The sequence below is a fragment of the Papio anubis genome, chromosome 4, assembly GCF_008728515.1.
Source record: "Papio anubis isolate 15944 chromosome 4, Panubis1.0, whole genome shotgun sequence".
Taxonomy (NCBI): Eukaryota; Metazoa; Chordata; class Mammalia; order Primates; family Cercopithecidae; genus Papio; species Papio anubis.
Window position 1 is genome coordinate 71451403 of NC_044979.1, and position 22640 is coordinate 71474042.

The window sequence follows — 22640 nt, forward strand, 5'->3', positions numbered from 1 at the left end:
GTGTGTGACTGTGTGTGTATGTGGTGTGAGGAGGGTGTGTGGTGTGAATGGTGTGAGGCGGTGTGGGGTGTGTGTGACTGTTGTGTGTGTAAATGTGTGACTGTGTGTTGTGTATGTAGATGTGTGACTGTATGTGTAATTGGGAGCAACTGGAAGGAGACAGGGAGAGAGAAGAGGAAATGGTTTCAAGCTGGAAAACGGATTTCGGTTTTGGAAAGAGCGGAAGGGAGAGTAGGAAGAGGCCATGGAAGTCACAACTGTCTGACTTCAAGAGCTCAGAACATGGGCTCAAGGGGCCAAAATTCTATGGGATTCAAAAGCTGTTGTCAGTGAATGTGTTTTCCTTTTTTCCCTCAACTCCTTTTCTGAAATGGGCTTTTTCCTATATATCTTCTAACCCTTGGACATGACGTTAAGTCTGGAAGACATAACAAATGCTTTACCCCTGTATAATATCTCTTAAGCCGTTACTTGCTTTGAGATAAACAGCAAAACCTCAGAGATGAGAGCTTCCTTGGAGACCAATAACTTTTGTCTCTTGTAATAAACATTAAGGCCATATAAAATGTTTAAATAAAAAACTCAAACATTTCTGGGAAACCAGCACGCCCTCCTGTCGCCCTTCCCCACCGTCTCGGCTCCCAGATTCCCGCCTCCGTCTGGCTTCTAGCCCCGCCCCGTTCTGAGTGTGATCTTTGCTGTCAGCGCAGGAACTGGGACACCCCACTGCTGGCCTGGGCAGTGAGCAGGGTACCCACACCAGCTAACAAAGGCTCCTCCATGCTCTGGCAGGTGAGGAAATGTCCAAACCTGAACAGCGGGCAGCTAGTCTTCTCCAGCCTCAGGAGCCAGCTATTCCTCCCAGCATGTAAATCCCCAGGGTCGCTGCACAGTACTGGTGCTGAGTCTCACCGACGGTCACGTGTTCCCGCTCGCTTTGACCACCAGGGGGCGCAGAACCAAACCTAGGCTCCAGACACGAGCATAGGACTTGACGTATTTTGTCCACGAATCTAACCATTAACTTTTTCTACCCTATTTTTCCTTTCATCAGATTTTTCCATTAATTGATCTTATCTTTATATTATTGATATTTTTTTAAGCCACCTCGAATCTGATTTGGGATCAGATGGGGAATAAATCAATTGGCAAATAAATCTTCCCATGAAAGAAAGATCAACACTGCTTGGGAAGAAATGCCAACCTTTCCAAAAAAAGAATCGTTTGCTGGCCAGGCGCAGTGGCTCACATCTGTAATCCCAGCACTTTGGGAGGCCAAGGCGGGCGAATCACCTGAGGTCAGGAGTTCGTAGACCAGCCTAGCCAACATGGTGAAATCCCGTCTCTACTAAAAATAGAAAAATTAGCCGGGCGTAGTGGCGTGCACCTATAAATCCCAGCTACTCGGGAGGCTGAGGCAGGAGAATCGCTTGAACCCGGGAGGCGGAGGTTGCAGTGAGCCCAGATCGTGCCATTGCACTCCAGCCTGGGCGGCAAGGGCGAGAGACTTCTTCTCCAAAAAAAAAAAAAAAAAAAGAAGAAGAATTGTTTCCTGACACCCTCCTGAATCGTACTGAGACGGTTCTGGGTTTTCATAAGAGGACCCAAACACTCTCGGAGTTACTATCTGTGAGCTTCAGAGAGGCCACACCCCCGGGAGGCAAGAGGTTTGGCCTGACTGTTCCGCCTGACTCCTGAAGGATGCCAGGTCACTGGGGAGGAGCCCTGTGACCTCTGGGCAGCTAAGCCCTGAGTTGGAATGCGGGGAAACTGGTGGAAATTCGAGTTCTATTCAGGTTTAGAAAAATCTAGGAGCTTCAGGTACCTGCTGAGAGCTGGCACGATCCTGGGGTTCCTGTGGGCAGCACAGAAAGGAATTGGCTACAAGAAAGGGAGCCACCCAGTGTTCTGTGGTCCGGGGTGGCACCAACGACAGAAAATGGGCAGGTGTGGCGAGGCCTTGTGAGTGGAAGCCACCACAATGAGGCGCTGGGGAACCCGGAACCCGGGACCAGGAACCAGGCCGCGGATCAGGAGAGCCCTCTCAGCCCCTGACTCTGCGGTGCTGCAAAAGCCCTCGTGAGCTGAGATGCAAGCTGTGGAAATGAGGGAGAACCTCGCTCAGAGATGGGTTCTGCTCCCAGTGGGATTTGAAGAAGAAATAAAATACATTTTACAAGAATAAAGAAATATAAACTTCTTGCACATGACTTTGTGAACTAGACGTGGAAACCACTCTCCATAACAAAATGCACTTGCGCCTGAGAGGGGTCCGGCAATAGCCAGGTTAACTGTTCCTGAAGTGTAACCCAGGCTCGGGAGTGCGCGCCCCCAGGTGGCCTCATCAGAGGCAAATGTGCCGGCACGAAGTCGCCCAGATCCCCAGATCCCCTAATCTGCTCAAAGGGTGTGATACCATCTCATAAGTTTACTACTTCGTTACAAACAAAATTCCGTCAAGAGAACGTGTCACACATAATTTCTATCTGTATTATTCCACAGGAAGAGTTTCCATAATAAAACGAAAGAATTTAATAACGCGACAAAAATATATTTCAGAGGTAAACTAGAACAGGTGCTGACAAGGTTTACTTACAAAGAATCCCAGGAGAATGTAATTTGCAGGCACCTGACGGCGGAGATTCCCACAGCAAGCAAGTATAATCAGTACCACAAAAAATGCTGGGCTGGAGGATAATTTAAAACCACGTGTTATTTGTTTTCAGTGACTATATCATAGCATATTATATTATACAGAGATAAATAGATGTAGATATAGATCATAGTATTACTATGATCTTACTTATCTCATAGTATTATAAACAAAAATGTTAATTATTATTTTTGCCTTTTCTTAACTTTTTTTTTTTTTTTTTTTTTGAGACGAAGTCTCGCTCTTGTCCCCGAGGCTGGAGTGCAATGGCGCGATCTCGGCTCACTGCATCTCCACCTCCCGGGTTCAAGCGATTCTCCTGCCTCAGCCTCCCATGTAGCTGGGATTACAGGCACCTGCCACCAAGCCCGGCTAATGTTTGTATTTTTAGTAGAGATGGGGTTTCACCATGTTGGCCAGGCTGGTCTACAAACTCCAGACCTCAGGTGATCCGCTCACCTTGGCCTCCCAAAGTGCTGTGATTACAGGTGTGAGCCACTGCACTCGACCTTCTTAGCTTTTAAAGTTAACTTTTCTCATTTCCATCCACAGATAACTTATGGGCATTAAAATATCTTTATTTTAAAATGATTATTAGATTCACAGGAATTTGCAAAGAGATAAAGAGGTCCAATGAAATCTTCACTTAGTTTCCCCCAGTGGTTACAGTTTATGTATTTATAATACAGTACCAAAACCAGTAATTTGACATTGATACAGTATATATATATATATATATATATATATAATTCTGTATCATCGAATTATGACACAAATCTATGTGCAGATGCATGTAACCACTATCACAATCAAGACTCAGAACTATCCCTTCAAGAAAACATGCACAAACACCTCTCTTATACTACCCCAGCCCTGTAGAGTGTGAAAGTCACCGATGCCAAGATGGAGTCACTTAGGTCACACCCAGAATGGAGCCAGAGGCCATGAAGGAGGGGATCTGTATATCTGAGATAAGAACTAGCCCGAAGGCCTTTTAAAAACCCACAAGACATTTCTATATGCCCCACATGTCCCTACATGTCCTGCCTACATGTCTATAACAGGGTATATCATAAAAAATTCCTCAAGATGGCAGCATTCCAGCCAAGCTGCTCTGACAAAAACACTTGCCTGGCAATGGCTATCTCCACCAATGAGTTAGCACCAGCTCCCGTGACAAGCCCCTGTGGCCAATGATTTTTGTTTCAAAATAATTTACATAGACTTCTCTTTGCCTTTTAAAGACTTCCTCTTATTCCAACCTCTCCATCATCCATCATGGCCTGTGTATCCCACCTTGCAATGCCCCTGCCACTTCCAAATACACTCTGCAGGAAGCCTGTCTGTCATTAATTTAGGCTGACAATAGTAACACCCACACCCACACACTCAACCCTACCTCCTGACAGTCGTTAATTTGTTTATTCTTCATCCCTATAATTTTATCATTTCAAGAATGCTATACCTTGTACCTCATTTTGAACAGTAAAAGAACCTCAGGCAATAGACAGTAGAAAAAACAAATTGTATTAAGTCCAATGATACTTACAAGGTTGCATAGATGAACCAGGGGTTTTTGAGCACCCAAACTTTTAAAGCCTCCCTGGTTAAAAAAAAATTTAACACAGTTTTACACAATAAATATTTCACTAACTAATATGTATTTAAGTAGAAGTAAAGCAATATCATGAGAAGAAAGGAAGAAACCCTAACTGATGAATAATGATGGATGGGGATGAAACAGTGAAACTTTCTTTTTCTTAAAATAGATATATTCATAATAAGTTATAAGTAAAATTTGGATGAATGCAAATGTCCTAATAAAGGTTTTTATTTTTAAAATGCTGAGATTGATATGTGTGCAAAGCAAAAGAAATCAACTTCTCATCTGTTTGTTTCATAAATATAGATTTTCATAGGATATGTTTAAGCAGTGACAGATCATAGTCCCTCAAATAAGTTATTTCTTTTGTTTTTAGAGACAGGGTCTTGCTCTGTTGCCCAGGCTGGAGTGCAGTGGTATGATCGTGGCTCACTGCAGCCTTGAACTCATGGTCAAGTGTTCCTCTTGTCTCAGCCTCCTGAATAGCTGGGACTACAGGCATGTGCCACCACATCTGGCTAATTTTTATTTTTATTTTTGTAGAGATGGGGTTCTCACTATGTTGCCCAGGTTGGTCTTAAACTCCTGGCCTCAAGCAATCCTCCCACCTCAGCCTCCCAAAGTGCTGGGATTACAGGTGTGAATCACTGCACCCAGCCCCCTCAAATAATTTCTGGATTTAACACTGTTCCAGCCTCCAAGGTCTCCATAATCTCACCTTTCTTTTTCCTTGAGAGAGAGTCTTACTCTGATGCCCAGGCTGGAGTGCAGTGGCTCAATCTTAGCTCATTACAGCCTCCACCTCCTAAGTTCAAGCTATTCTCCTGACTCAGCCTCCTGAGTAGCTGGGGTTACAGGCACCCACCACCATGCCTGGCTAATTTTTGTATTTTTAGTAAAGACAGGGTTTTGCCATTTTGGCCAGTCTGGTCTTGAACTTCTGACCTCAAGTGATCCACCAACCTCAGACTCCCAAATTGCTGGGATTACAGACATGAACCCCCACGTCCGGCTCACCTTTTCTTCTCTATCCAGTTTTAACTGTGGAAACAGCTCAGGAGAAAACAAAAAAGAAAGCAGTGTCCAAAATAAGAGTTTAAAAAAAGCTTTTTTGCTTCGGTTAGGAAGTGAAAGTAAAATTCTAGAAATCTACTACCACCTTGGTCTAGGAGTTGCCTCGGAAAAACAAAAAGAGACAAACTGTTTTTAAATGATCAAAATTAAATTAAGCTGATTCAATAAGAATTAATGTGAACAACCTAACACTTAATTCTACATCAGTCATAAAGACTTACCAGAAAATAAACACACTGGTAATTACCGCAGTGAGCAACAGCTGAGCTGACAGGAGGAGGAACACTTTGATAATGAAAGCTGAGGAGACAGAAACATTATTTTTATGACAAAATAGTCAAAAGTAACTACATAAATGTAATGACTTATTTTTGACATTTAATGAAAGGATTATTATTATTTTCTTTTTTTTTTTTTTTTTTTTTTTGCTTTTTTTTTTAGGATGAGAAAGGCAGTGCTAGTTTACAGTCAGCAAATGGAATAACAACAAAAATGCAGCTCTATAGAACTTTTAGAGCACACTCAATCCAGATGGTTGGATAGAGGTGTTTTATTGGAGATCTGATGGTTTTATCCATGGGAGCTCCAGAATTTTCTTTTTTTTCTTTCTTTCTTTCTTTTTTATTTGGAACAGAGTTTCACTGTGTTGCCCAGGCCAGAGTGGAGTGGCACGATTTCAGCTCACTGTAACCTCCACCTCCCAGGTTCAAGCGATTCTCTTGCCTCAGCCTCCTGAATAGCTAAGATCACCACCACTCCCAGCTAATTTTTTTTTTTTTTTTTTTTTTTTTTGTATTTTCTAGGTAGAGATGGGGTTTCACCATGTTGCCCAGGCTGGTCTCAAACTCCTGATCTCAGGTGATCTACCTGCCTCAACCTCCCAAAATGCTGGGATTACAGGCATGAGACATCACGCCTGGCCAAAGTTCAGATTTTTCAAGACGAACTCAGGAATTTAATTCCTTGTCATGCACACCCCATCCTCCTTAGGATCAAACATGATTTGAAAGCCTCACCGTGTCACAGGCCCATCATTAGGGATCCAGCGAAACTACCTCCCTGCACCGGACAGCAGCAGCGCTTCAGGACTGTGGGGAGAGGGGATGTCTCCTTGGAGATGGATTTGGGCTGCAGAGAGTTTGTGGAGCTTTTCTGCCACTTTCCTCTCCAGCCTACCTGCCTGTAGTAACTCTCTTCTCTTCTGCTTCCTGATGCATAAATAGATAACTTGGTGAACTGTACATGAGGCCAAAGAGTTCCAAAGGAATGACAGGCCAACATACAAGGCACAGCACATGGGCACCTCTTTCTGCTTACATCCTGGGCCCTCTGAATATAGCACTGGCAATGGCAATTTGCCTTTTGTGTGGCTTTATCCCAGTTTCAAAGGAAAAAAAAGAAGTAATGCTGCTTAAAATTAACTTATAGGATTGTCAACTATCCTTTTGCTGGGCAGTTTCTATGCATAGGAAGTATGACAACAAAGCAGTGGATCTAAGCTATCTTAATAAAAATAGCAGAGCATATATTCCCAAGTGCATGCTGCCTACATGAAAATATTCATTTAGCTCACATTAATTTGTCATCTGCTATGTAGCAGGGACTGTGGGGGAATATATTAAATGTGGCCCAGGCTCACAAGAATAGACATAGAGATCAATGGAATTGAGGTGACAGTCCAGAAACAAACCTTTCTATTTATGGTCAATTGATTTTTAACAAATATGCCAGGAAAATTCAATGAAGAAAGAATAATTATTTTGACAAATGGTGCTGGGAAGCTGGATATACACCTACAAAAGGATGAATTTGGATCCCCAACTAACACCAACCGCAAGCCATAACGTGGAGTCATAATGGCCATAGCAGCTCACCTACCATCTCACTATAAATGAATGAGAGCTCCCAATTCAAGACCAATATAAGAGTTGACCAACTGAGTGAACCCACAGAATTATGAGAGATAATAAAATGGTTGTTGCTTTCTTTAAGTGGACAAAGGATTTGAATAGACAGTCCTCCAAAGAAGATATATGAATGACCAATAAGTATAAGAGAAAATTTGCTAATGAAATGTAAGTCAAAAGTACAATGAGATAACACTTCACCGTCGCTAGAATGGCTATAACCAAAAAGACAGACAATAACAAGTGTTGACAAGGATGCAGAGAAACAGGAGCCCTCATACATTGCTGCTTGGAATGTAAAATGGTGCAGCCACTTTGGAAAAGTTTGGCAGTTCATCAAAATGTGAAACAGAGTTATCCTATGGTTCAGCAATTCCTGGGTATCCACCCAAGAGAAATGAAAACATATGTCTACACAAAAACTTGAATATGAATGTTGACTGCAGCATTATTCAAAATAACCCAAAGGTGGAAACAATCTAATTGTCTGTCAACTGATAAATGTATAAACAAAGGTTTTCTATTCAGGCAATGGAATTGTATATGGCCCATTCATAAAAGGAATGAAATACTGACACATGCTACAACATGGGAGAACCTCGAAAACATTAAGTGAAAGGAAATCACAAAAGACCACATGTTGTATGATTCCATTTACATGAAATGTTCAAAATGGATTCATAGAGAGGTCTGAAAGTAGATTAGTAGTGGCAGGGGTTTGAGAGAGGGAGGATGGGAGTAACTGCCAATGGGTATGGGTTTCTTTCCTTTTTTTTTTTTCCTTTGGTAAAGATGGTGTTTCACCATGCTTCCCAGGTTGGTTTTGAACTCCTGATCTCAAGTGATCTACCTGCCTCGGCCTCCCAAAGTTCTGGGATTACAGGCATGAGCCACTGCACCTAGTCTGGTATGGGTTTCTGTTTGAGGTGATGAAAATGTTCTAAAATTGATCATGTTGATGATTATCAACTCTAAATATACAAAACATCAGTGAATTGTACACTGAAAAGGGATTTTTATGATTTGCAAATTAGATCTCCATAATGCTGCTTTAAAAAATGACAAACCCCATAACTCAATCCATTACCCTGCTATACTTTTCCTTTTCTCCACAGCACTTACATCTTTTCATATACTATATAATTTTTTTTAATTGGACAAAGGCCAGCCTCTACCCTCCAGGAGAGGCAGATATAAATAACTGACTCTTACACTGGCAAGGAGGCTCTACATATTTTTCAATTAGACCTGAAAGACTAATTCGATTGGACTCCTTAAGCCTCATTTTCTCACCTGTAAAATGGCAATACAACTTCTGTGTTTGTAGGGTTGTTGTAAGGACAAAATGCAATAACATTGCCCTTGCACAACACCCTGTGTCGGCCTGGTATTGATCGCAGAGACAGCCAGTGGGCTCAGCTGAACAACTCCAGATAGAGGTGGCCATGTGATACAGGTGGGTCAATGACGTGGCATTCAAAACTCTGAGTGTGGTTTCTAGAAATTCCTCTGAAAAGAAGACTGGCTTGGTCAACTCTCAGGATACCTGCAGCCCTCTCTTGGCTCTACTTTGCCTTTGGCTGTTTGCCTTTTCCTTCTCCTACCTCAAAGGCTAGAGCTCCAAAAGGCAGCTTTCCAGCCACAGGAAAGGAGTGGTGAGGGCCACAGGGAGACCAACAGGATTCAAAGTTCGCAGTCCACCTGCAAGTTGTCCAGGCCCTCAGAAGGCCTAAGGGTGGCAGAGCGGAAGCTTTAAAACTTAAGCCAATATTATGGTATCACCTTGTATACAAGTAAAAACATTTTATGATCCATGACTAATTCATATTTCCTTAAAAAAAAAAGTTATTCACCATATGTTTCTTATGAGTTTCTGAATGCCCTGGACAACTTGGAAGCAGTCAATTATAGCAGTCCTACATTATGTTTTACGAGAAAGCATGACTCAGAAAAACTAAAAACAAAATTATATCTGGCAATCTACACTGTGGAAACATTTTAAGAGAACATGTGCTCTTCTCTTCTAAAAAGGTAATTTCTTTATTCTCACCTCTGCGGACAGATGCATCTGAGAAAGGATTGCCTAAAGTTGCATTGCTATCACCTGGGGTGATGTCATCTGAAATTTCTACCACATAGGTATTCAACTGCTCGGTGCCCTTTGGCCGTGGCTTCTCCCGAGTTTCTTGTGGCCCAGCTGAAGATGAAGGTGTGTAGCGCTCACCAGATTCGGACTGGATGCTTTTATCTGCTGCTTTCCGAATCAGATGTTGATGATCTCCAGAACCAAAGTCTATTGGTTCGCTGACCTCCAAGTCCAATTTCCTAAAGGGGGAGAATTGTTTTTCAAGTCCTTATGATCACACCTCTACAACCTTAGCATCCTCATAGTCATTAGGCGATTTCTTCTTAATTTTAACTGCCTTGGCTCAATACTTACCAAGTTGGTGCTCAGTAAATATTTGTTAAATGAATGATAACATTTAAGATGAAACCCATAGAGTAAAATAATTTGATTGTATTATGAAATTAATTTTTAAATAAAATTTATTCAGCAAAAACTTAATGAGTGCCAAGCATAAAGATGCCCTTGCTGTCTCTGCCCTCAAAGAGCTTACATTTTGGAAGACAATATAATCAAGCAATCATATAAAAGGCAATACAGGCCAGGCATGGTGGCTCACGCCTGTAATCCCAAAACTTTGGGAGGACGAGGCAGGCGGATCGCCTGAGGTTGGGAGTTCAGACCAGCCTGGTCAACATGGTGAAACCCGTCTCTAATAAAAATACAAAAATTAGCCAGGCGTGGTGGCAGGCACCTGTAATCCCAGCTACTAGGGAAGCTGAGGCAGGAGAATCGCTTGAACCCGGGAGGCAGAGCTTGCAGTGAGCCGAGATCGCACCACTGCACTCCAGCCTGGGTGACAAAGTGAGACTCTGTCTCAAAAAAAAAGAAAAGAGGGCAATATGAGCAGACCAGGAACATTGGAGGAAGTCTTGAGAGCCCTGAAGGAAATCTGGAGGAACTTGCAGGGAGTAGAAGAGGTTGTCAAAAGCTTCTAGAGAAACTGAAGGTTAAGCCATGGCTGGAAGTGAGTAGGGATTAGTCAAGTGAAGAGGTGGGGAGAGGTTTTCCAGACAAGGAACCAGCCTGGACCAGGACTAGAGAAAGCAGGGATGGCAAGTTCCAGAAATGTACCTGGAGCAGGGAGTTTGAAGGGGAGAGTGGAATGAGGTTACATGGAGAAGTAGTGGGCATGCCTCTGAGAGGCTGGCAAGCCAAGTTAGGGAGTCTGGACTTCATCCTGAAAGCCATGGGTATGATTTTTCAGAATAGGAGTCCCCCAGTGATATCCACGTCCTAATTTTTGGAACCCTTGTCTATGTTACCTTGCATGTCAAAAGGAACGTTGCAGATGTGATTAAGGACTTTGGGATGGGGAGATGATCCTAGACTATCTGGGTTGGTCCAATCAAATCACAAGGATTTTTATGATCATAGGTATAACAAGGCAGCAGGAGGAGCAGAGTCAGAGAAGGAGATGTGACAACAGAAGCAGAGGTCAGAGCGATACAATTGTTATCTTTGAAGATGGAAGAAGGGGGCCATGAGCCAAGGAACGCAGGTGGCCTCTAGAAGCTGGAAAAGGCAAAGAAATGGCTTTTCCCCTACATCCTCCAGGAAGGAACCAGCCCTGCCAGAACCTGGATTTTAGCCTAGTGAGATTGGTTTCAGGCTTATGACCTCCAGAACTGTAAGATAATAAATGTGTGTTGTTTTAAGTCATTCGGTTTGTGGCAATCTGTAACAGCAGCAACAGGAAACTAATACAATGGGGAATCAAGGAAGGTTTCTCAGCAGGGACCCATGGAGATCTCCTAGAAAGAAAGGTTACTCTAGGTAGTGTGGAGAATGGGCCACACTAAGCCAAAGTGAGGCAGAGACCAGAAATCCAGATATGAGATGGCAGTGGGCTTTGCCACAGTGCCTTCCAGCCTGAACACAGTTCTTAAGAAACTACTACTAGGCCGGGCACGGTGGCTCACAACTGTAATTCCAACATTCTGAGAGGCCAAGTGGGTGAATCACGAGGTCAGGAGTTCGAGACCAGCCTGGCCAACACAGTGAAACCCCATCTCTACTAAAAATACAAAAATTAGCTAGGCGTGATGGTGCACACCTGTAGTCCCAGCTACTCCGGGGGCTGAGGCAGAAGAATCACTTGAATCCGGAAGGCGGAGGTTGCAGTGAGCTGAGATCGCACCACTGCACTTCAGCCTGGGTGACACAGTGAAAGTCCGTCTCAAAAAAAAAAGAAAGTCGCTACTAAATGGACAAAAAACTGCAAAGCAAAAGGCCCCTATTAACCTTCTGGGTAACATGAAGTCTCAGGCAAGCCCCTGCTGCTGCGTTCTGTTGCACAGAGTCACGAAGGGGCTTGAGAAGGACACTGCTGAGACAGCAAAGCCTCGGGCAAGCTGAAGGCCAAGCGGGAAAGGCATAAATAGAAGGTCTGAACAAAATGCCAGGTCTTGGAGAAGCAGATGCAGTGTGGGAAAGATGTCCTTTCTCCTCAAATTAATCTCCAAATTTTACAAAATTCATTGGGATTTTTTTTTTCAGTACTTGCAAATGTAAGTCCAAAGTTTATCAGAAAGAGTAAAGGTGTGAGAATAATCAAGAAAAAAATTAGAAGGAGGAGGTTTATGGTGGAAGGGATGATTTACTTTTATCAGGAATCAAAAGATTATAGAGCTTTTTAATGAAAACTGTGGTAATAGTGTGCCAATAGATAAACAGATCAATGAGTTGGAAGAGATTCAAGAAACAGACTGATGTACACAGGATAATTTAATATTTGATAAAGATGAAATTTCAAATTATTGTCCCATGGTGGGGGAAAAATTAGCTATGTACTTGGAAAACAAAATAGAGTTTAATAGCTATTTCACATCTTATACAAACATGTATGCCAGATGAACTAAAGATATTATCATGAGTAGTAATAGCCATAGATATTCTACAAGAAAATACAGGAATATTTGTGTAAGTCTTTGCAAGAATGACACCATATAAGAACTGCTTTGGCCGGGTCCGGTGGCTCATGCTTGTAAATCCCAGTACTTTGGGAGGCCAAGGCAGGCGGATCACCTGAAGTCAGGAGTGGGAGACCAGCCTGGCCAACATGGCAAAACCCCATCTCTACTAAAAATACAAAAATTAGCCGGGGCATGGTTATGGGTGCCTGTAATCCCAGCTACTCGGGAGGCTGAGGCAGGAGAATCGCTTGAACCCGGGAGGCGGAGGTTGCAGTGAGCCGAGATTGCATCATTGCACTCCAGCCTGGGCAACAAGAGCAAAACTCTGTCTCAAAAAAAAACTGCTTGGCAGATTTGGGGTACAGGAGCACTTTAGATACCACTACAAATATTAAATGCAATTTTTTTTTTTTTTTTGAGACAGAGTCTCACTCTGTCGCCCAGGCTGGAGTGTAGTGATGCGATCTCAGTTCACTGCAAGCTCCGCCTCCCAGGTTCACACCATTCTCCTGCCTCAGCCTCCCAAATAGCTGGGACTACAGGCGCCTGCCACCACGCCCAGCTAATTTTTTTTTTTCGTATTTTTAGTAGAGACGGGATTTCACCGTGTTAGCCAAGATGGTCTCGATGTCCTGACCTCGTGATCCTCCCACCTTGGCTTCCCAAAGCGCTGGGATTACAGGCGTGAGCCACTGCGCCTGGCCAAAATGCTAAAGTTTAAGTATAATATTTGTGATATTTACTATACTGTAAGAAGAACTTTAACAAAGAAAAATGGGCAACCCAGTAAGATGATGAGAAAAGCCCAGGCACAATGACTTACAACTGTAATCTCAATGTTTTTGGAGACCAAGGTGGGAGGATTGATTGCTTGAGTCCAGGAGTTTGAGACCAGCCTGGGCAACATAGTGAGATCCCATTTCTAAAAAAAAAAAAAAATTAGCCAGGCACGGTGACATGTGCTTGTAGTCCCAGCTACTCAAATGGCTGAAATGGGAGGATTTCTGTAGCCCAAAAGTTCAAGGCTGCAGTGAGCTAGATTGTGCCACTACACTCCAGCCTGGCCAACAGAGCAAGATCTTGTCTCTAAAACAAAGAGAGAGACAGAAAAGAACATCAATAGGCAATTCATATGGTCAATAAACTTAGGAGATGATACCTCACAAATAACCAAAGAACTGCAAGTAAAAACCAAAAAGACTGGCAAAGATGAAAAAGGTAAGTCTGAGAATTGCAAGGCTGTGAAGAGATAGGTAATAGAGAATCCAGGGCCACAGAATGACCTGCATGGACCCTACACATGTTTGTGTTCATGGGCCCCTTCCCCCAAAAAATACTAAAAATTGTCTGTTATGAGTGCATTGGTACAAAGATGAATATAATCCTTTCCGGAGTCATTATCTATTACATATTCATTATTACATTCACTTTTTTCTCCTGCTTTAAAAAATTAAAATGTGTTTATGGCCCCTAAAACTATCGTGAGTCCTAAGCACTGTGCCTACTTGCCTAGTATCAGTCCTGGGACACCCTCATGGGGGCATAAACTTTTGCCGGGTCGGTGGCAATTTAGCAGCGTCTATCAGAATTCAAAATGTGTCTTACTTTAGCCCCAACAGTTACATTTTTAGAAATGTATCCCACAAACCTATCCAAACAAATAGGCAAAGATACATGCATAAGGAAGTTCATTACACTGTTCATTGTTTGTAACTACAAAAAAATTTTAAACAGTTTAAATATCCATCAGCAGGGGAATGGTTAAATTAACTTTGGCACAGGAAAAGGCAGATATATATGGATTGATGTGGAGAGCTCACTTTTACACACTTTTAAATTTAAAAACTAACATTAGAAAATAACATTGAGCAAGATCACATTAATGTTGTACCTACATCCACACACACACACACACACACACACACACACACTTCCCGAGACTGGAAAGATACACTATAAACTGTTCATCTCTGACCCAGTTGGGAAACACACTCTGAATAGTATGAATTTTTACAATGAGCATCTATTACTTATATAATAACAGAAAAAGATATTTACATTGTGAAGAGAAAAGGAAATATTTCTCTTTTTGATAAAGTTTGGACTCCTCGGAGGAAAGCAGTCTTCACGCAGAGCTGAGAGGCACTAGAGGATGCTCAGATAACCAAGTTGATTTCCTCTCCAGTGTCTTGCAAATCAGAAGCAGGAGAGGCAGCAAGATTTTCAAAGCACTCAAAAACAAAAACAAAGCCACAGGCAACTGAGTTTTCTTCATGAAACTATATTTGGCTGGTGCCTGAATCACACAATGAGGCTTTCACTTGCCCCTCAAGTAGCTCTCCCAGCTCCTGAGCTAGTGGTAGGTCATCCAAAGCCTGGGCAGGCGCTGGGACTGAGAGGTAATGTTCTGAGCGACAGTTAGGAGAGTGGCAGTTGGAGCATGGGTGGACCTAGGTGGAGGGGCCCTAAGTCAAGCGCTGTCTACCAAGCCTCATTCTGGTCAAAGAGCCACGCCAACGCACTCCTTATTGTTTTAGGCAGAACTGCACCCAAATCTCCAAACCGATTCCACTTCAGAGAACAAGAGGCTCCTGGAGGCTGTGGTTTGTCTCAACCATGTTATCACTTTCTCCTAAGCAGGAGGAAGATGTTTATGAAACTCCACCAGAGGAGCCCACCAGAGATCCTGCACAGTTATTATGTTGGCGCAAAAGTAATTGTGGTTTTGGCCATTAAAAGTAATGGCGAGGCCAGGCACGGTGGCTCACGCCTGTAATCCCAGCACTTTGGGAGGCCGAGGCGGGTGGATCACCTGAAGTCAGGAGCTGAAGACCAGCCTGGCCAAGATGGTGAAACCCCATCTCTACTAAAAATACAAAAATTAGCCGGGCGTGGTGGAGGGTGCCTGTAATCCTAGCTACTCGGGAGGCTGAGGCAGAGAATTGCTTGAAACCGGGAGGCAGAGGTTGTAGTGAGCCGAGATTGTGCCACTGCACTCCAGCCTGGGTGACAGAGCGAGACTCCGTCTCAAAAAAGAAAAAAAAGTTAATGACAAGAGCTGCAATTACTTTTGCATTAACCTGATATTTCAAATAAGTAAGACTTGTGTGTGATAAAGTGTGCATTGTTTTTTTCTGGTGAATGATGATGATGTTGGTACAGGGAGATGGCTACCCATGGGCTGCAGGACAGTGAGGAGTCATGGAGGGGCCCAATTCAGGCAGTGTGGTGGGAGAAGTCAGACGACCAGGCAGGGACAGCTGGGATGAGCTCCTCTCCCTGGGATTTCTAGGCAGGGACGGGAGTGGTAGCAGAAACTTGTGCTGAATAGAGGCTGCTGCTGAGAAAAGGCTAACTGAATACATTAACCATTCATTAAACTGCTGATTAGTGCATGTCTACTGTGCGCAAGAAGCAGAGAAGTGGAAGAAACAAGAAAAGGACATACTTCCTGTCTTCAAGATGCTTATAGTCAGTTGAAGGAGATACAAAAGTGAATGCCTAAGGGAGACAGAAGAGGAATAGAAAGGAACAGCTACATAATGGCATAATGGATTCTGGGCTTCATACCTAGGTGGTGGGTTCATCTGTGCAGCAAACCACCGTGGCATACATTTACCTATATAACAAACCTGCACATCCTGCACATGTACCCTGGAACTTAAAAGTTGAAGAAAAAATAAAAATGAGAGAAATAAAAGAAATAAACAGTTATGTAAAGTCAGGGAGTTGGGAAAGGAGATGTAACTTCCGTCATGGGTCTGAGCCAATTCTTGAGAGATGGTTAGGGTTGGGTGTGAAGAGTTGGAAGGAGGCACACCCTGAGCCAAGGCACAAGGGTGAGAACTGTGGGGGCACACACTCCACATAGCAAGTAGTGCCATTAGGTTATAACACAGAAGGTGTGCCTGCAGTAGAAGATACAAGTGTCATGTGCACCTCCTGAAACTAAAAAATCAAAAGGTTTCTAGGAATATCTGCTCTGGTTCTCCTCCCTCAAACCTTCTAGCAGTTTCACAAGTCCCTCTCATTTTCTCCCTGTCCAGTCCTCAGTATCTCTGTCTAGTTTGCTGATGTAAATAGGGGATTTGAGTTAATTTTTTCCAAAATGTAATTAACATGATTTACATGATTACATGTGAGGGGTACAACTAATGACTTGACCAAGATCCAGTCAAAAGAAATGCTTCCTCCTTCTCCTTCTTTCTTATCAGCCTCATAGTTGACATTAACAAGGCACTTAGTAGATGTAAAAGTTGTTGATAACTTCACATGAACTACTTTATGTAATCCTCACATCAACCCTATGGGGTATGTTCTCTTGCTCTCCTCATTTAACAGTTACATAAATAGAGGCTCAGTGGCAGTGTTCCCCCAACCCCAGAGATATCCAGGAGAAGGGTGCACAGTCAAGGAATTCCACATCTGCCCATACTCATCAAGACACAAAATGTGGTGGATGTGATCTCTTTGGAAACACAGAAACATAGAAAATATGCATGCATATTTTATGTGTCTGCTTTTTTTTTTTATTCTTAAGAGTTTTAATTAATGAACCATGTAACATTTAAATCATGCAAAATAGACTGCATGCTGGCACTGACAATCCCCTGGGGAATTCAGCATTCTTTTTCCCTTACTGTGAAATTTAAGGCCACAGGAGGTATTTATTTCTGTGTCCACAGCTTATATCCACACCACCATGACCACCACCAGAATTTTCTCAGCCATTCCATAGGTACCAAATTGTCTCCAAGAGCTCTGGGTCCAGGCTAGTATCTCTCATTGCATCCTATGGTCTAACTGTGTCCCCCAAATTTTCATGTGTTGAAACTAAATTACCAATGTGATAGTATTAAGAGGTAGAGCCAGTGGCCGGGCGCGGTGGCTCAAGCCTGTAATCCCAGCACTTTGGGAGGCCGAGACGGGTGGATCACGAGGTCAGGAGATCGAGACCATCCTGGCTAACACGGTGAAACCCCGTCTCCACTAAAAAAATACAAAAAAAAAAAAAAACTAGCCGGGCAAAGTGGCGGCGCCTGTAGTCCCAGCTACTCGGGAGGCTGAGGCGGGAGAATGGCGTGAACCTGGGAGGCGGAGCTTGCAGTGAGCTGAGATCCGGCCACGGCACTCCAGCCTGGGCGACAGAGCAAGACTCCGTCTCAAAAAAAAAAAAAAAGAGGTAGAGCCTTTGGGAGTGGAACCCCCATGAACGGGATTAACAACCTTATAAAAAGGCTGGAGGAACTAGCAATTGTCCCTTTTTGCATTTCTGCCCTTCTACCATGTGAAGACACCTAGACGGCGCCATCTATGAAGAATGGGCTCTCTCTAGACGCTAGAGCTGCTAACATCTTGATCTTGGACTTCCCATCCTCCAGGACTGTAAGAAATAAATTTCTGCCTGGGGACAGTGGCTCACACCTGTAATCCCAATACTTTGAGAGGTCGATGTGGGCGGATCACCTGAGGTCAGGAGTTTGAGACCAGCCTGGCCAACATGGTGAAACCCCATCTCTACTAAAAATACAAAAATTAGCCAGGTGTGGTGGCAGGTGCCTGTAATCCCAGCTACTCGGGAGGCTGAGGCAGGAGAATCCCTTGCATCCAGGAGGCAGAGGTTGCAGTGAGCCAAGATCATGCCACTGTACTCCAGCATGGGCAACAAGAGTGAAACTCAGAAAGAAAGAAAGAAAAGAAAGGAAGGGAAGGGAAGGGGAGGGGATGGGAGGGGAAGGGAAGGGAAGGGAAGGGAGAGGAAGGGAAGGGAAGTGAGGGGAAGGGAAAAGAAGGAAAGGGAAGGGGAGGGAAGGAAAGGGAAGGGGAGGGAAGGGAAGGGAAGGGGAGGGAAGGGGAGGGAAGGGAAAGGAAGGAAAGAATTTCTGTTCTTTATAAATTACCCATTCTCAAGTATTTTGTTACAGCAACACAAATGGACTAAGATATTGTGTCAGTCTGTGAACTCTCTCCTGGCCAGGCCTACTGTGGCTCCTGTTCTTCCTGAGGTACCAGCTGAGGGGGCAGGGGGTTGAGTTACAGCCTTCACTACAGTGCCTTCTTAAGTTCTTTTCTCCTACCCATTTCCCTCCCTTCCCCATTTGACCCCCCAGTCACCTTCTTCTCTACTTAGTAGTCCTCATTTGTCCTCACATACACTACTGTTATGCTATGTTCTAATACATACGCACAATAATTTTGTCATACTGTAGCTACAGCTGCTTGGAGAATCCCCATTACTTGAATCAGAACTACGGCCCAAGCACAGTAACTGATGAAATCTTCACACAGCCCTAAGGTGGACAATATCATCCTCACTTTCCAGATGAACTGAGCTTCAGAGACAAGGTCCAGTGGCCAGCCCTCAAACCAGGTACTGTCAACTATGCACTACTGTCTCTGGCTGGGAGAGAGTTTTAGGGTCAACAAACTGCCCTTATTTTCTTCTTTTCCATTTGATACTTTCTCTTCTTGTTTATGTTTTTAAATAAAAGTAATGCATACACATGGTGAAAAAATGTCAAACAACACAAAATCAAAACTCCCTTATCACCCCTGTTAACATCCATTGTCAATAATTCTTAGTTTTAGTTCTAACAACTTAAAAAATGCAACACACATACACACACACACAAGTTTCTAATTTATACAAAGTGATCTTATTCTGTGCTGTTTTCTAAATTGCTTTCTTTCCCTCTTAATATCTGATATTTTTTTTCTTATCAGCACTATATGAAAACCTCAAATAGTTTCCTGTCACACTGAAAATAAAATCCAAAGTTCTCACTTTGGCTATCACAGTCTGATGCTAAAACTCAACAAAGATATTACAAGAAAGAAAAATTGTAAGTCTGTGTCACTTATGAACATAGATGTAAAAATCTTAAACAAAATAGTAGTAAACCAAACCTAGCAATATGTAAAAGGGATAAAATACATCACAACCAAGTTGGGTTTATTCCAGGAATTGCAATGTTAATTTAACATTCAGAAATCTGTCTATGTAATCCACACATTAATAAAGGGAAAAAAAAACATGATCATCTTGTAGAGAAAGCCATTTGATAAAATTAAACACATTCATGATAAAAACAGGAATAGAAAAGAAGTTCCCTAACTCATAAAGGGAATCTACAAAATCTACGGTGTTAGAAGTCAGGACAGCGGTTGATTCTCCATAAAGGACAAGAGGGGGACTTCTGGTGGTAATGGCTATTTCTTGATTTGGTTGCCTGGGTGTCATTGCTTTGTGATAATTAAACTATACACATATGAGTTGTACACTTTAGAGTATGTGTATCATACTTAATTTTAAAAGGTTGTAAAAAAAATGGGGCAGCTGCTGTGGCTGCTTCTGCAAAGTCTAAGCACTGGTCTGTATGCCGCAGCCATGTCCTATGCCAGCAGGAAGGGAAGGATGGAATCATACTTGTGACCAAAGATGACCATAAAACTCCAAGCAATGTAGAGCTGGTGGCTGGTGACCCCAATGATCCATACTCAGTACGGATTGATGCTGCCAAATGAAGACATTAACTGGAACTGCCCATGCCTTGGGGGCATGGCCAGTGGTCCCTGTGGGGAACAGTTCAAGTTGGCCTTTTTCTGCTTCCACTATAGTGCAGGGATCTCAAGGGGAAAGACTGTGTAGAACAATTCTGGGTCATGCAAGAATGCATGTAGAAATACCTGCACCTGTATCCCCAAGAGGATGAGGAAGAGGAAGAGGAGAAGTCAGCGGAACACATAGAAGAAACTGCTCCCACTGAGGCCATTGCAACCAAAGAAGAGGTGGGGACAAGTTAATGAAGGCCACAAGGCACTGGGCTCCAGTCCTTCCACTACAGAGTGATATAGGCCTTTTGCACAGTGCCTTTCAGTCACCTCCTATTGGGAGAACCCACCCCCAATATTTGAACATAGGTTCTTTCTATTTTCCATAAGTGTTGGCTGGCTGAGAAATAAAGAGTACAAAGAGAGGAATTTCACAGCTGTGCCACCGGGGGTGACATCACATATACATAGGACCATGATGCCCTCCTGAGCCTCAAATCAGCAAGTTTTTATTAAGGGTTTTAAAAAGGGGAGGGGGTGTAAGAACAGGGAGTAAGTACAAAGATGACATGCTTCAAAGGGCAAAAAGCAGAACTACTAATAAGGGTTTAACAGAGATCACAAGGCAAAGGGCAAAAGCAGAACTACTGATAAGGGTCTATGTTCAGTGGTGCACGTATTATCTTGATAAACATCTTAAATAACAGAAAACGGGGTTCGAGAGCAGAGGAGCAGTCTGACCATAAATTTACCAGGGCAGAGTTTTTCCCACCCTAGTAAGCCTGAAGGTACCACAGAAGACCAGGGCATATCTCAGTCCTCATCTCAACTGTATAAGACAGCCACTCCCAGAGCGGCTGTTTACAGACCTCCCCCCAGGAATGCATTCCTTTCCCAGGGTATTAATATTAATATTTCTTGCTAGGAAAAGGATTTAGCGATCTCTCTCCTACTTGCACATCTGTTTATAGGCTCTCTGCAAGAAGAAAAATGTGGCTCTTTTTGCCCGACCTCGCAGGCAGTCACACCTTATCGTTATCTTCCCTTGTTCCCTAAAAATCACTTATTCTGTTCTTTTTTAAGGTGCACTGACTTCATATTGTACAAACACACATGTTTTACAATCAATTTGTACAGTCAACACAATTATCACAGTGGTCCTGAGGTGACATACATCCTTAGTTTACAAAGATAATAGGATTAAAAGATTAAAGTAAAGACAGGTATAAGAAATTATAAAAGTATTATTTAGGAACTGATAAATATCCATGAAATCTTCACAATTTTTTTCTTTTTTTGAGACGGGGTCTCTCTCTTGTTGCCCAGGTTGGAGTGCAGTGCTGCAATCTTGGCTCACTGCAACCTCTGCCTCCAGGGTTCAAGTAATTCTCTTGCCTCAGCCTCCCTAGTAGCTGGGATTACAGGCATGCACCACCACGCCTGGCTAATTTTTTGTATTTTTAGTAGAGATGGGGTTTCTCCATGTTGGTCAGGCTGGTCTTGAACTCCCAACCTCAGGTGATCCACCTGCCTCGGCCTCCCAAAGTGCTGAGATTACAGGTGTGAGCCACTGCACCTGGCTGAAATCTTCACAATTTATGTTCCTCTGCCACAGCTCCAGCTGGTCCCTCTGTTCGGGGTCCCTGACTTCCTGCAACACCCTCCAAGAAAGTGTCATTCCCTCTGTTGTCCTGTGTACTGTAATGCACAAAATAACTTATTTTGATGATCAGGGATCTTGGGCTCTTGACATACACACTGAAAAAAATGGGAGTTGTGTTATGTGTGTCCTACATAAACATGTCAGCAAATGTGGCCACCACTTTTTAATTCTCTTTTCTCAGATTGCCCTGAATTTTGCCACTTTGAAGTAATGTGCTGAATAATCTCAGCAACCAAAAATGATTATCCAGGAATGATTCTTTTGAGTGAGCTGATTTACTCTGAGTTATTGTATCTCTTTTAGTAGATTTTATACCCCTTTAGGAAATGTAAGAAGAATGAAAATATCTTCTTTTAAAAATGCTGGTATGGGGCCATGCCTACTAGAAGAGGCCAGATGGTCAAATAAGTATTTCCCCAAACCCATTTTGACCTTGAGTATGTGAGGGGGTACTGTACTTCATTCCTGATACATTTTGTTTTCCATGTTGGCACTGAACTCTTGGTTTTCTGTTTGGACAGTGGAGATGGGGGCCCTCCTGTTCATACTTCCTTTCTAAGTGAAGGGAAAGGCTGGTTTTTGCTGTTCCTTGTTATTCCAAAAACCCTGGTTTGGGGCCCATGTTCAGGCTGGCTCTCACGCTGGCTCTCAGCTGGTCAGATGCAATGTTCTTGAGAGGTGGGGACCTGATTGTTACCATAGTAGCATCCAAGAGAGGAAACAGTGTGAATTAAGTATTCAAAAGGAAGCACGATTTCAAAAAAAAAAAAAAAAAAGACTTGCAAGGAAAAAAATGTAAATCTTCCTATTCATCTAAGAAGATTAGAGGATACAGCAGCCAGGGACTGGGGAGCTGACAAGGATAAAGGATGAAGATGAGTGGGATGAGGAAGAATTGAGAAGCCTGCTGTTGGGTGGTTATTCAGTTGGCCCTCCACAGCCATGGGTTCCACATCCACAAACTCAACCAACCACAGACCAAAAATATTCTCAAAAATAGATAAATATAAATATGAACAATATGACAATAAAAATAAAGCAATACAATATAGGAACTATTTATATAGCATTTATTTCATATTTGGTATAAGTAATCTAGAGATGATTTAAAGCACACAGGAGGGTGCGCATAGGTTATATGCAAATTCT

The 22640-nt window shown here is 43.0% G+C and overlaps 1 protein-coding gene and 1 pseudogene across 4 annotated transcripts in view; one reads left to right on the forward strand and one right to left on the reverse strand.

The window, feature by feature from the left end:
• TMBIM7P overlaps positions 1-14701 on the reverse strand; it is a 25382-nt gene extending 10681 nt beyond the window's left edge. The window contains exons 1-5 of one of the 4 annotated variants that reach the window (XM_009203431.2): positions 14336-14701; positions 9288-9562; positions 5552-5630; positions 4203-4256; positions 2597-2687 (exon numbers count right to left, since the gene is read on the reverse strand). In XM_009203431.2, the coding sequence (XP_009201695.1) occupies positions 2597-2687; positions 4203-4256; positions 5552-5630; positions 9288-9562; positions 14336-14337 (501 nt within the window). In that variant the 5' untranslated portion in view covers positions 14338-14701. The remainder of the gene's footprint in view (positions 1-2596; positions 2688-4202; positions 4257-5551; positions 5631-9287; positions 9563-14335) is intronic. The other 3 variants (XM_009203433.3, XM_009203434.4, XM_009203432.4) reach the window with 3 other exon arrangements.
• Positions 14702-18791: 4090 nt separating this feature from the next.
• On the forward strand, positions 18792-20080 carry LOC101020412 (annotated as a pseudogene).
• The last annotated feature ends 2560 nt before the right edge of the window (positions 20081-22640 follow it).